Source organism: Etheostoma cragini, chromosome 5, assembly GCF_013103735.1.
Source record: "Etheostoma cragini isolate CJK2018 chromosome 5, CSU_Ecrag_1.0, whole genome shotgun sequence".
In the NCBI taxonomy this organism is placed as follows: Eukaryota; Metazoa; Chordata; class Actinopteri; order Perciformes; family Percidae; genus Etheostoma; species Etheostoma cragini.
Window position 1 is genome coordinate 18,917,972 of NC_048411.1, and position 13,221 is coordinate 18,931,192.

The 13,221-nt window shown below is 40.5% G+C and overlaps 2 protein-coding genes across 2 annotated transcripts in view; one reads left to right on the plus strand and one right to left on the minus strand.

Annotated features, from left to right (window-relative positions):
- The window catches only part of lrrc75ba (leucine rich repeat containing 75Ba), a 28,359-nt gene extending 24,577 nt beyond the window's left edge, over positions 1-3,782 (plus strand). Inside the window, exon 5 of the mRNA XM_034871359.1 lies at positions 1,451-3,782. Within this exon, the coding sequence (XP_034727250.1) occupies positions 1,451-2,048 (598 nt within the window). The 3' untranslated portion in view covers positions 2,049-3,782. The remainder of the gene's footprint in view (positions 1-1,450) is intronic.
- A 1,417-nt stretch (positions 3,783-5,199) lies between these two features.
- The window catches only part of ggt5a (gamma-glutamyltransferase 5a), an 8,966-nt gene continuing 944 nt past the window's right edge, over positions 5,200-13,221 (minus strand). The window contains exons 3-13 of the mRNA XM_034871346.1: positions 13,102-13,146; positions 12,797-12,892; positions 11,033-11,219; positions 10,774-10,934; positions 10,400-10,546; positions 10,025-10,155; positions 8,598-8,782; positions 8,234-8,325; positions 6,199-6,305; positions 5,906-6,016; positions 5,200-5,817 (exon numbers count right to left, since the gene is read on the minus strand). Coding sequence (XP_034727237.1) covers positions 5,671-5,817; positions 5,906-6,016; positions 6,199-6,305; positions 8,234-8,325; positions 8,598-8,782; positions 10,025-10,155; positions 10,400-10,546; positions 10,774-10,934; positions 11,033-11,219; positions 12,797-12,892; positions 13,102-13,146 — 1,409 coding nt within the window. The 3' untranslated portion in view covers positions 5,200-5,670. The remainder of the gene's footprint in view (positions 5,818-5,905; positions 6,017-6,198; positions 6,306-8,233; positions 8,326-8,597; positions 8,783-10,024; positions 10,156-10,399; positions 10,547-10,773; positions 10,935-11,032; positions 11,220-12,796; positions 12,893-13,101; positions 13,147-13,221) is intronic.

Genomic DNA, 13,221 nt, shown 5'->3' on the forward strand with positions numbered 1-13,221 from the left:
TGCTCAAGAGCCCCATGTCAGTGCCCAGGAGGTGAACTGGCATCTCTCCTGCTACCAGTCAACACTCCATACTTTTGTCCAAACAGGGACCTGAACCGGTAACCCTACAGTTCCCAACCCAACTCCCTACAGACTGAGCTACCGCCACCCCAATAATAAAAATAATAATGAAAATAATAATGAAATCCTTCTAACAATAAGGTGACAGGTTTTAGTACAAAACATATTCTTAATGAATGCACAATGATGTGTCATACATTCCTGTTACACACACTAATAAATGATGAAGTCACAATGTTCATGTGATCAGCTAACACTAATGCATCATCAGTTAATGACGAATTTGACAGTTACTTCATACGTTCATATTTATGCCTCCAGATTAGCTGGAATACAGTTAACATAGACAAGGCCATCTCAGACCCATGGATTTTGATCAGCCTCTCTGAAAGCAGAATCAAACATATTCTTATAGAAATCTGACTTTTTATCAGATGCAAACATGTACATGTTGCTAAATGACCCACTGATCAACAGAAACAATATTCAGTAATGTTGACAAGGTCCAATCTGATCCTAAGACGTTATTACACAGTTTTTTTTATGTCTCACTTTATTAAATGCTTGACATGTGGGTCCATTCTCCTCGGATTTGTCAACCGGCACTTCTTTCAATACATTTAATACATTTTATTTCTACTCCTTTTTGCGTTGTACGTGTTATGCAACAACATTCCAGCTAATGTGGTGCCAAAGGCTCTAGATTAATGTATAAAGAAACTCATGACTCAATGGATCACCAGACGTAAGTGTGAAGTAATCACATAAAGTCAGAGTAACTTGATCATTTATTAATGGTGATCAATAGGAATTCATTCATCATCATGCATTAGTTAAGCATTACTTAAGCATATGTTTTGTACCCTGATCATAAAGTGTTACCAACAATCGTGCAACTGAGCGATTATTTCAGTGAAGTAAGTGCAGTAGTTAAGGAAAATAGTTCAAATGTTCAAAAAAGCAACCAACCAATCGCTTTCCTTTCTTTTCTTATAAATATATTGGCCAAGTATCTTCTATTCCTGTTCTGTTTTTATCTTTTTCTAGAACACATCATAGTTTATCTTTTAAGTGTTCTGGCCCTGTGCTATAAGGAGTTCTGTGCTCCTGGCTGTCAGAGCTTTTAAGCTGCTGGCTTGTTCGGATGTTTTGGCTCCTCTGTTTACACTGGTAAATCCCCATGCTGGAGTCCCTGTGTCAGCCTTCCGCTCCATGCAGGCCCAATCACCCTCTCTTTTATACAACACAGGAAACACAACATAAAACCAGGGCCTTGTTCCCAAGTCACATCCTTTCACCCTCCAGCTAAAACCGAAAACTAGTTATGTGTATTTTCATGTCAAAGAGTCGTCTAAGTAATCCAACTCTGTCTCTTTATTAAATTCAACAGTCTCAAGACAACCCTACAGAAGAAGCTGTCCAGTGACTCGGTGGACCTGTCCGGCATCCCGCTGTCCACCCGAGATGTCCGTCAAGTCGCTTTCTACCTCCAGAACAACAAAGACACTGTGATGGCTGTGGACATCAGCTTCACCGAGCTCCAGGATGATAACCTGAAGATCCTTCTGCCTCTTCTTGCCTCGCTGCCCAAACTCAGCACCCTGGCTCTCAACGGCAACCGCCTCACGCTGGCTATCCTCAAAGACCTCACTGAGATGCTCAAAGACCCCAAGATGTTCTCCAGCCTGGCCTGGATCGACCTGGGCAACAACGTTGACATCTTCACTATGCCTCAGCCGCTGCTGGTGGCGCTGCGTCGGCGCTGCAGCCTGAAGAGCAGTTTGCCGACTATATACGAGTATACCGAGGGTCAGCCCTACTGCTACCACCTGGAGACTTCCATTGAGGAGCCCAGCCACTACGAGGAGGAAGAAGAGGAGGACGACGAAGATGAGGATAACATGAGGAATAAGTTTGAACTGGAGCCGTGGAGTTTAGGGGAGAAGCAGCTCTCCAAAGACTTCACCCTTCACTACTGTGAGAGGTGATGGGGCATTCCCACTCGGAGGCTCTTTCCACTGTGGTTGACACATCTTACGTCCCACAGCACTCCGTTACCTCCTTTGCCCTCTCACCACGAGCCCCGTCACCCCCTTTGGAGGCACGAGGGAGACAACATTGTGAACTTCTCGTCCTGACACGGCTACCAAGCTATCCCTAACCATCTCTGAGTTAACCCACACACGATGAGAGTGAAGCGACGGCGGCGGACTTACTGTGTTGGTGGATGGCGCTCTTGGGAACAAGGTGCGGTTTCATTGGAGGGGGGCTGGAAGAGTTAATGAACCGGTGCTCTCTCTCTCTCTCTCTCTCTCTCTCTCTCTCTCTCTCTCTCTATCTCTCTATCTCTTTCTCTGATAGTGGCAGCTGAGGAGCCGATCCCAAGGAGCTTTAGATCAGTTGGTTGGATCAAGGAGCAGCATCCCAGCAGTGGCTGGAGTAGAATTGGTTTGGAGTTTGGAAACAGAGGGTCCCTCTGGGTTCTCTACCAGGACTGGGGCTATCTCTGGCAGGCAGGGCCTCGCTCCACATTGTGTGTTCTCTGTTAATCTCTCAACAAAAGCTATGACACAAGTTCAACAGACTATACAGCCGACGACCCGTCACGTGATGCCGGCAAAACTGCTAGGTCAAGACTTTTTGCGTTTTCCCCCCCTTTCCAAATGTCCACTTGTCAATACCCACGCAGCCCTTGTGTAGATGTAAATGATGACAAAAAAAACATGGTTCTCTTGTGTTTCCCCGGTTTATTTTTGTGCACTTTTGGTGAACAAAGCAATCTTAGAAGACAACAGGTAGGACTCAGCAATGGCTAGCTGTCACTGATTGTTTTTTGTACTTGCCTAAATGCTGATATTCACCTCTTTGTTAATTATTGAGCTGTTATAATCCTCACCACAGTGTTTAAGTGCATTAATGACACCACAGCCAAGTTTTGGGATGGGCCAACGAGTCTGAGCAGTGCTGCCCGTCCTACTGCCGTTCTCTACAAATAGGTTGTCATTTCCATTAATTGATACTATACTTCAGTGGCCCTATGCTTGTTATGAGACACAGCCATGACTGTTATGTATTAATTATAGTCTGTCTCCTGTAGCACATAATGATTAAGTGAGACTGACTGAAAGCACTTTACCGGGACTATTTTTCTTAAAGTATTTATTTCTGTTTCTCCTTAGCATATAATCTGTGTACATTGTTTGTTATTAGATATATTCACAAAGCTCAAGCTGAAGCATACCTCTTTAGGGTGAAATGATGACCAAATGGCTCATGATTGTTGACAAAAAAGAAGTTGGCCATTGCCACATATATAATAAATGTTTAAGTGTGTGGTATATGTGTTTGTAACAGTAAAATGTCTGCTTACTGCTGTAGTTCTTTGTGTTGTTGTTTTGGTGTTTCGTCTCTCGTCTGACTCTGTAATTAAAATTATAATGACTCTTATTATGAAACTGAGCACAGTGACCTCCTGCTGTAAGCTTGAACACTAAACAAAAATGTGACGTGGCTGACGGGATTACACAATAAGACAGGAAAAGTTACAGTCAAAGCAGAAACCTTTTCATGTCGAATCAAGTTTTATTTGAATGATGGAGAGCGCTGTCCTGTTGGTCAATGTAGTTTCTTTCGTGTGTCAACGTCAAACTCTTCCTTGTGGCCTGTGTGTACTTGTTTCATTCCAAACACTGACTGCCAATAAAAGAACCAGTCCTAACTGAGAAGTGTCTGGATTTGTTTTATTTTGAAGATCTCCCGAATAAAAAAAGGAATGCTTTGAACTGGGTTACATGCAGTACCTGCAGCTGCTTGACAGAAACAAACAGAGGATTTATTCATAGAGGATTTATTTATTTATGCAGATTAGTCTGTAAATAGGGCAATAAAATAAATAAGAAGGGACCGTGCTGTTTGGGATTGGTCGCTGGAAGTGCTGTTCCTGTTTCGGAGCCAGCGGATCATCTGTGCCGCTGTGTGCTGTCAGGGAAACGCCTGAGCCGCCGCCGTGTGCCAGGGAACGGCAGGGCGGTCATCGCATGTGGCCCTACCCATGAGCCTCTCCTGGCAACCTTTTGTTTCTGCTGCCAGACATGGTAATGTGACATTTGCAACAGGTGGCTCTTATAAGGTCAGGGCACAGTGTGACTGTTACACCCCCTGATTTCCAAATACTATGTGACAGGGCAACGGAGCAAACCCCCAAAATCACCAGGATCTTCTTATCTGACATTTTTCCCTTCAGGGTTGATTTATGTCCTGGATTTGAAGTAAAATAAGTAATTGATTTGACTTTATTGTTTGGATTGAAAACATTTCCCAAGTAAGCCTTTTAGCCTACAGTGTGTGTTGCTTTTCAGTGTTTGTTGATACTAGCTGCCACTTTGGACTAAAGTGGTAGTGTTTTTACCACACTAGGCAACCCGGGCAGATGCCTTGCCAAAAGAGATATAAAAATAGGGTTCTTTTCCCTGTTTGTCTCATCATTTAAGACAATTGTGTGAAAAAATACAGAGCTTTAGAAACATTAAAAAGTTACTTATAGTCACTTTAAAGGGCATCACTTTTCTTCAAAAACTTTTCTCCTGTTTGTATGACTTACTATTTAATGTGATTATCTTGCTCCAGCTTCTGCATGCTCTGGCACAAAAATAAAAAATGTATAGCTCACATTAACACAGTGAAGTCGCAGATTTTGGCACAGAGGGACTGATGTACAGATTTCAATAGCATTAAACTCACGCTGAAGAGATTGGCCGACCGGTATAGGAACGCTTTGGTGCATTCAAAGAGTTCTCTTAAATCGTGGCGGCAATCTATGACCATAGCCAAACATGACAGGCCTGCAATGTTTGGCTGCGGTCATGGATTGCCAACAGGATTTATTGATTTTTGTCATTTCTTTCTATTTTTTATGTATTTAACTCTTCATCCACCTATTTTGTTTTCTTTGTTTTCCCTACTCTTGATTTTATCGTGTTGAACTCAAGAATGGCATTAGAGTATAACATCCAACCTTTGGATGTATATGTTAATATAAAATGTTTTATAAGTAGTATTTTACAAAACCAAAAAGGATTTAGCCCATTTGTGACTGTTTGAAAATAGTACTCATAGCATGTGAATCATATAGCATGTGAATCATGTGCAAAAAATATTTTATTTGAATATTATACACAACATCTATATTTCATTCACTGTATATTCAATACACAGTGCTACAATACCTTATAGGGTAAAGGTTACAGAATAACTCCAGTACTAATGAATAACATACTAAGTATGAAAAACCAGAAGGTTGAACAAGTTATTAACTGAATGAGACCATCTGAAATAGCCTGCTATGTATTTTAAGTCTCAGATATTAACATGAATGTGAAATCTGTGAAAACATGGAATGAACATTTTTTTACAAAAGAAAATAATAACAAGAGCAGTCACAGTTATTTGTTTGTGCACAGTAAAATCCATCATGTCACTGTCACTTCTGTCCGTAGGCCACGTGCTTACCTGCTACATGTACTGGGAGTGTTCAGTTGTGGTTTCGGGGCTGCAGAATGTCTCTGTAATGTTCACGCCACCCTGTGTAACTACTGTCAATGGCTCTTGGTCTCAGTAACCGGCTGCTTCGCCCATTTTCCTGGCATCAGATACAGCACAGATGCAGCCGTCCTCCTTCTCCACGGCATTGACCACGTTATAGAAATGTTTTGCGGTTTCATGTTTGTGTCCCCGAGCCTTCAGAGCCTCAATAACATCCTGAAAGGGGAAAGAGGAGAGGAGACTCAGATGGAGTAAATAGGATGTGTTTTATTATTTTAGCAAACAAATGCATTTAGAGCATTACCTTATCAAATCTGGGCTCAAAATTCACTGCATTTTGAGAGTCAACAAACACGACCGGAGCAGCAATTGCCTCCTTGAGGCTCTTTCCAAACCAAAGGTGGTTCATGAGCACCTGGAAGAGAAAACAGGACAATAAATCGCAATCTGGTAAATGGAAAGGTGATGAGTACAGAATGAATTATAGACGCAGTGAAGACACTCTGGAAGACAGCACTTGCTGTGACAACAGTGGGGGGCATTAGTCTGCAACAATTTATCTTAATGGCACTTAGTGTGATTGGCGCAGACACATACTGAGGCCATCGCAGTCGTGATCATGCTCCCACCAGTTGATCCAATCACCAGCGTCTTGGACTGAGACTTCAGCACAGCGGGGGTCATGGAGGATGGAGGCTGCTCCCCTGACATCACAACAAAAGCATTAAATGACACACGGCTACAATTCAGACATATCAATGTGAGAAGAAGGAAATTATTCTAAATGCAATCAGCCAAGTGTCTCTGAATGATGTGTGCCCTTCAACCCTTTACCTTTGTTAAGCAGGAAACATCAGACCGAAATTAAAATCTTTTGTTAGATAAAAGCTTCTCTGGGATTATAGGGTTCATGTTACAAGACTAATGCAGCATTCCACTGCATGGTACGGTACAGCTCTGATCACCTTGCTCTTTTTTGGGGGGTTTCCATGGGCAGAGGTTGTGGACAGTACCTGGCAGAGCCTGAAGTTAACTTTTTTGGCAGCCACTGGCAGGTGTATTTTAAAATCCACTAGCCAAACAAACTTTTACAAGCCAGTTTCTTTTTGCTTCATAAAAGTGAAATACCAGAAATGCACAAGCATTTCTCTGTGCCATTCACACAACAGTCACGGCTGTCCACTTAGTATTAAAACGTCTTCTTTTACTTTTCTTTGAATCATTCTCATCTTTTTGTTCGCCCTTGGGTGAGATGTGAAAAGACCAACAGTGGCAAAAAATACAACAATGGGTCACTAAATTCTCATTTTCTGCCCACCAGCATAGAACAAAAACATGATGAAAAAATTCACCTGCATTTGGCAGAGGTGTTAATTTCAGGCCCTGGTAGGCCTACCTGGTACTTTTTTGTTGGTATTACTTAAAACACTGGGGGCAAATGATTGGTCAGATTTTAAAAACTGGCAGCCTGCAAAACTTGACATTCAATATCACTAGGAGGTGCAATTAACAAAGTGCAGACACTGTTGAAAGGATCCTCCATCACAGAAGATGATGAGTTTCACATGCTGTCACTATGGCTATCATCTGAGAATCCCGCCTACCTTGAAGGGGTTCCATCCACAGTGGAAAACAAAATAGAATGAAGTGAGTAAAATCCTGCAGTGGAAATGAGAGTCTCCAGTCATGTTTGCTGTACTTTGGTACAGCTTTGTTGCTAAATTCTAACATCAGCATGCTTACATTCTCGCATTGACAAATGCTAACATTCTGATGTTTAACAGGTATAACGTTCACCATTCATTATCCTTGTTAGCATGCTAACATTTGCTCATAAGCACTAAACAGAGTAGAGCTGAGGCTTAAGGGAATGTCTTTAGTTTTGCATGTATTTGTTCATAAATCAAAGGATTGGATGAATTGAGATTCTGACCGGATGCTGGCACTGAATGCTAGTTAAAGAGGTTGTTGAGATATTTCTTTCTGGACCAAAGTAAAGGACTGAAAGATCAACAGACCAATACTGCCAATCTAAGCAGTGCCACTAGCATGGCTAAAAAGAGGTTTGTGAGCTTAAATATTTTATTTATTTTTTCATTTTTTATTTAACCTTTATTTAACCAGGAAGTCCTTTGAGATTGAAATCTCTTTTCCAAAGGAGACCTGGCCAAGACAGCACACCAGTTACAATTTAAACAGAAATACAGCATAGACAACACAAACAAACAAGCATCACACATAGAGGAAAGGGACAGGTCACATGTGGCATTCTTAGATGTCATAAGAAGTTATGTTATACAAAGATCTTTGCTTGCTATCCACTCACTGCACCACCAAAAATATAAACCATCAATTCTGAGGCCTTTAGATACAGTATGTATGTAGCAAGTATGTAAATACTATTGAAGTACTTCTGAGCAAGGTTTTTATCCCTGTACCAGTGGACAACTTTGCAAGAGCCCTTGGAATAAGGGTGTGTAAATGTGTCCTATTGTGTGTGTGTGTGTGGGGGGGGGGGGGGGGGGGGGGGGGGGGGGGGGGTGAAACCTGTATTACTTGTATTTCTACTTGCATTTCTTGTATTACTTGTATTTCTAGGAAAATAGGAAACGTGTTTTGCTGATCTGATTACCAGGAAAGATGTTTTCAACTCTGCCACAGAAGTCAGACAGCTCGTTGTTGAGGATGACTCCAGTTCTTGGAGAGAAGACCTTGGAGCCAAATCTGTGAAGGAAACACATTAAATGGATTTGATCTCAAATATGACACTTAAAATACAGTCACACTTCATTTAAAAAAAAAAAAACTGCGCTTTCTTTAACTGAGCTTTTGGACTTTGATGACTAGCTCCCTATTAAACCGAGATTTCTTTCCAGATTTCTTATACAGAAAAACTCCTTCATTAATCTCTTAAATCTTCTTACTTTCAAGTATTTCAACAGGGAAATTTGATGGTTCATTTGTCACTGTCAAGCAGAACACCTTCAAATACTGACATGTGGTTGATGGTGCTGGTGACAGACACAGCAGATCCGTCCTCAGCCAGCACAGACACATGCGTGGTGCCCATGCTGTCCAGATACGAGGTGATGTTGTAATACTGGGGATCATGAGTTGCGTTGCTGCTGATTAAGCTCCGTATGTGCTCGGCGAAGCTGTCCTCTGTGAATTTCCTGGCCATCTGTGAGAGATACAGGGGATTTCAACGGTAAAGCTATGATTGTATTTCAGGCTTCTAGTTGCTTTGCAGGGAAAACAGAAAGGGAGTTACAGCCTTTCAGTCCCAGCTTTAGCCTAAAAATGCCCTATAAAATAATCTTTAAAAAAAATGATCAAATGCAATAATGAACGTTTGCTTAAAGTTACTTCAAGTCAAACCATTTCCTTGAGAGGAGCCAACAACACCTGTACCTTCCCCCACTTTAAGAGAGTGGCACGCAACCAAATCTGATGCACACATGTTTATTAGATCACCAAAACAACTCGAGGAGGAGGTGCTCATAGGGAATATTATATAAAGACCAGCTCCTTTACTCAGGCGCATCATCTAAAAGTGGGTGGAAGGCCTGCATTTAACTAGGTTCTAAGACCATTATATTCAGTGGAAAGTAACTAAGTCCATTTACTCAAGTATACTGTACCATTTATACTTCCCATTTCCCACTTTATGTAGTGGATTGGTGTCTTGTTTTATTATGGTAGTCTGTTTTCCTGTATATTCCTTAGCCTGGTTACTGTCATGTCTTGTGATTATTGTATGGTGTTATTTTTGGTCTGGTCATGTATATGTTCTGTTTCCTGTTTTATTTTGAAGTCTCGTCTTGTCTTGTCTTGTCTTTAGTTTTACTTCCTGTGTTTTCCCGCTCCTGTGATTACCTGATATTTTCCACCTGTTTCCCAGACAGTCACCTGCCTCTTGTTACCTCGTTACCCTCTGTATTTAGTCTTTGTGCTTCCCCTGTCCCCTGTCAGAGCATTGTAGTGTCTCGGCTCACCGTCTCAGTTTGTGTCTGGATTTAGTTTTGCACTCTGGATTTAGTTTTGCCTTCCCCTCTCAGGACTTCCTTTGTTTGTTTGTCCTTTGCTTTTTATTTTTAATAAACCATCAAGCTCAACTTTTGCCTGCCTCCTTTCAGCACTTGGGCCCACCATTCCATGCAGCTCATGACACTTTATGGTACTTTATGTTTCTACTCCACTAAATATTAGAGGGAAATTGTACTTTTTACTCCAGAGCATTTATCAGACAGATTTTTACTACAACACATGTGATCAAACAAATAAAATGGCATGCATTTGTTATCAATTAAACCACCTAAAAGTAAATAAAGTAGTTAAAAGTAATTAGTACAGTAAGTAGGCTTTGCTACTTTTATAATTTTACTGATTATAAGCCATAACAAACTCCTTATAAATAACTTACTTCTTTTGAGCTGAAGTTTGGATCACGGATGTGTTTCTTTAATCCGTTGGCAAACTTAAAAGCTTCAACAAGGCGATGATAGGTCAGTGTCTTTTGTTCCCCCATCAGAGATGCTGGACTCAATTTATATCCTGTAAATAAGAGCAATTGTTTAGTTTCTCCCAGTGTATTCGACTTCCAAAGATGTGCAGTATCTAGATGCTTCCAGAACATTAAACACTGCACCCTACACTACATATTCACCCTCATAACGCAAATGCAACAACCACTACAAGTATTTGTTTGTCATTTCTCAAGAACACGGCTAACAAGCTTCATTCTGTGAGTTGAAGGTGCAGATGAGCGACAGCTCTGCAGTCTGAGTACAGCAGGAACCTTTCATGACGTTCAGGATGAAGCTGAAGATGATGCCTCCTGCAGGGGGTGGGGGGATGTACATCTGGTACGCTCCCAAAGGAACAGCCCACGCATCAGTCACCGTAGCTCTATACAATCCCAGGTCCTTCATCGTGAGTGTTCCTCCTGGGCAAAAACATTGAAACAAATGACTCTGCTAAGCAGAACTGAATAAAACGTAACATAATCAAGACTTTTAATAGATCCAGGCAGCGCACACTGGAGTCTGTGAGGGATCGCTGCTTGTGTTAAACAGACACAACTGATTTGTTCATTTGTAATCAGATCATTGTGTGGGCCGAGATAGAAAATAGTTGAAAAAAAAGAGCATGATGGGACCTGCGTGACAATACCTGCCTCCTGTATGTCACGGATTAAATCCTCTGCTATTTTTCCCGTGTAAAAAGCATCTGCCCCGTGGTTTGCTATCATCTCCAACGTGTCGGCCAGTTTCTCAAACTTTACAATATCACCAGTCGTCAGCAAGTTCCCATTCTTATCTGTGTACAACTTTCTAAAGGACAAATACAAAGAAAGAAAATGTCAAATAAACATAGAAAGGTAAAATGTTCATTTTGCATATTTATGAGTCATTTTAGGGTTCTTTCGTACCGTAGTGGCTGGGTCTGGTTTGTAACAACGTACTGGATGTATCGACCTTGGATGGGAGGAATAGGAAACCCTTCTCTGGCCAGTTGGATGGTTGGCTGGAAGAGGGTTGCCCACGGCAACTTCCCATAAAGTCTGTGTGCCTGTTCATAACCCCGAATTTCCCCCGGAACCCCAATCCATTGGCTGCCTGTGAGTTTGGATAGATAGATAAAGTAAATATACATTTACTCAAGTTCTGTGTTATTATTTTGGTGTTGTTTTTTTACAAGTGTTCACAATCTCACATATATTTATTAATTATTTTGATGTTAAGAAAATTTAAAGCTACGTCATTTACTATTTTACATCTATTTCCATTTTTTTGCCATTTCACATTTAATAAGAAAATATTCTTTTTACTCCACTACATTTATCTAGTCGCTGAAGTTATGAGTAACATTCCAGATTCTTGATTTACAGTTAAACATTTTCGTATATGATGAGCTTATCAAATACAATAGAGATAAAGATGTAACCAGTGGCCTATAAAATAGCCGAGGACACTTGCAGTCATGTTTCAAGCTGTTAGCCTTTTCCACCAAAGAAATATCGCCCATCTATACTTCTCACATGGTTTCATTTTAATAACTATGGGAGTTAAAAGTGTATCATATTTCACACCAAAAGCAAATATTAAAGAAAAGTCCAAAAAGTAGATGTTTTATTTTATTCAAACCTTGTTTATCATTTCACGAGTCTTCAGATTTATTGTATTTAGGGGCCTGACCCCTAGTTTGATAACCACTGTAGCCTACTAAACTAGCTAACTCTACATAAAGGAGTTAAAACTACAGTAGCTGTGCATCAACCAGCTAAAACTACTTTTAGCACATTAATGCATCAGTACACCTAAAATAATGTTATATAATATTACTTCAGGGACTATTCTGAGAACTTTTGCTTTGATACTCTCTACTTTTAAGATTTTTAATGCAGGACATTAACTTGCTGTAAGATGAAGTATTAGTACATTAATGTAATGGTATGTACATAAATTAAGGATCTGAGTACTTCTTCCACCCTTGGGGTAGCTATGTAAGAGAAGCAGATAATGAAGAGATAATGAACTCCTTTCCATGCAAATATCTTTATCCATTTTACAACAATATTGTTTTTAGATTTTATATTTCTGTTATTTGACTGGTATAATACACTAAGCACATAACGTTGTCATTATATCAGTTACAAATCTGTCCTTGTCTACTCACAGTAAATAGGCTCAAAAGTAGCCTGCATGTTGCAACATGATGAATGGCTGGTTGAGGATTTCTGTGTGTGTGTGTGTGTGTGTGTGTGTTTGTGTGTGTGTGTGTGTGTGTGTGTGTGTGTGTGTGTGTGTGTGTGTGTGTGTGTGTGTGTGTCAGAGAGAGACAGAGTTCAGGACAGTTGGGCCCCCATTGTGTATACAATCAGACTCTACTGTGACTCATCCAAGCAAGTATGACAAAGAAGAAAGACAGATGTGAATGTCCAAGAAAGGACTGGCAGTATCTTGAGTCCTACACAGAACATTAATATTTCAACTTTGTGCCTTTTTGTAATAAATGCAGTTGTCCAGATGTGAGCCATTATAAATTCCTTGACAGGAGAAGAATTTTATCCTTGCTTCCTTCAGTATGATAATGCAAGGATTAACCTGAACGTGACACACAAGAAAAACAAGAAATTCTCCCAGCATAAGATCCAGGAAAACCAGATGCAGGCTTTGATGTGCTGCAGCAGTACCTGATATCAGCTGGAAGGTGTTGGGACATGACTTCAGCAGATCAGATTTAAACTTCCCTGGTACAGTCTCTCTGGAGTTGATGATTTTCACTTTGCCTTTGAAAGGAGAAGATATCATCATTTAACTTTGTCACCACTCAATAAATATGCAGTGTTAATTCAATTCAATTTCGTTTATAGTATCAACTCATAACAAGACTTATCTCAAGACTTTATTGACAGAGTAGGTCTACACCACACTCCATAATTTACAAAGACCAAACAATTCCAGTAATGTTACAGGGCTGAAAGAATGTGGCTGTTACCAGAGCTGTCCATCACCGTGAATATGGATCCCCCTCCGATGCCCACCCAGGTGAAAAAAAAATGTACTTTATTGTATTTCAAGTATATTCATATTTCCAATAATATACTGAAAATGTACT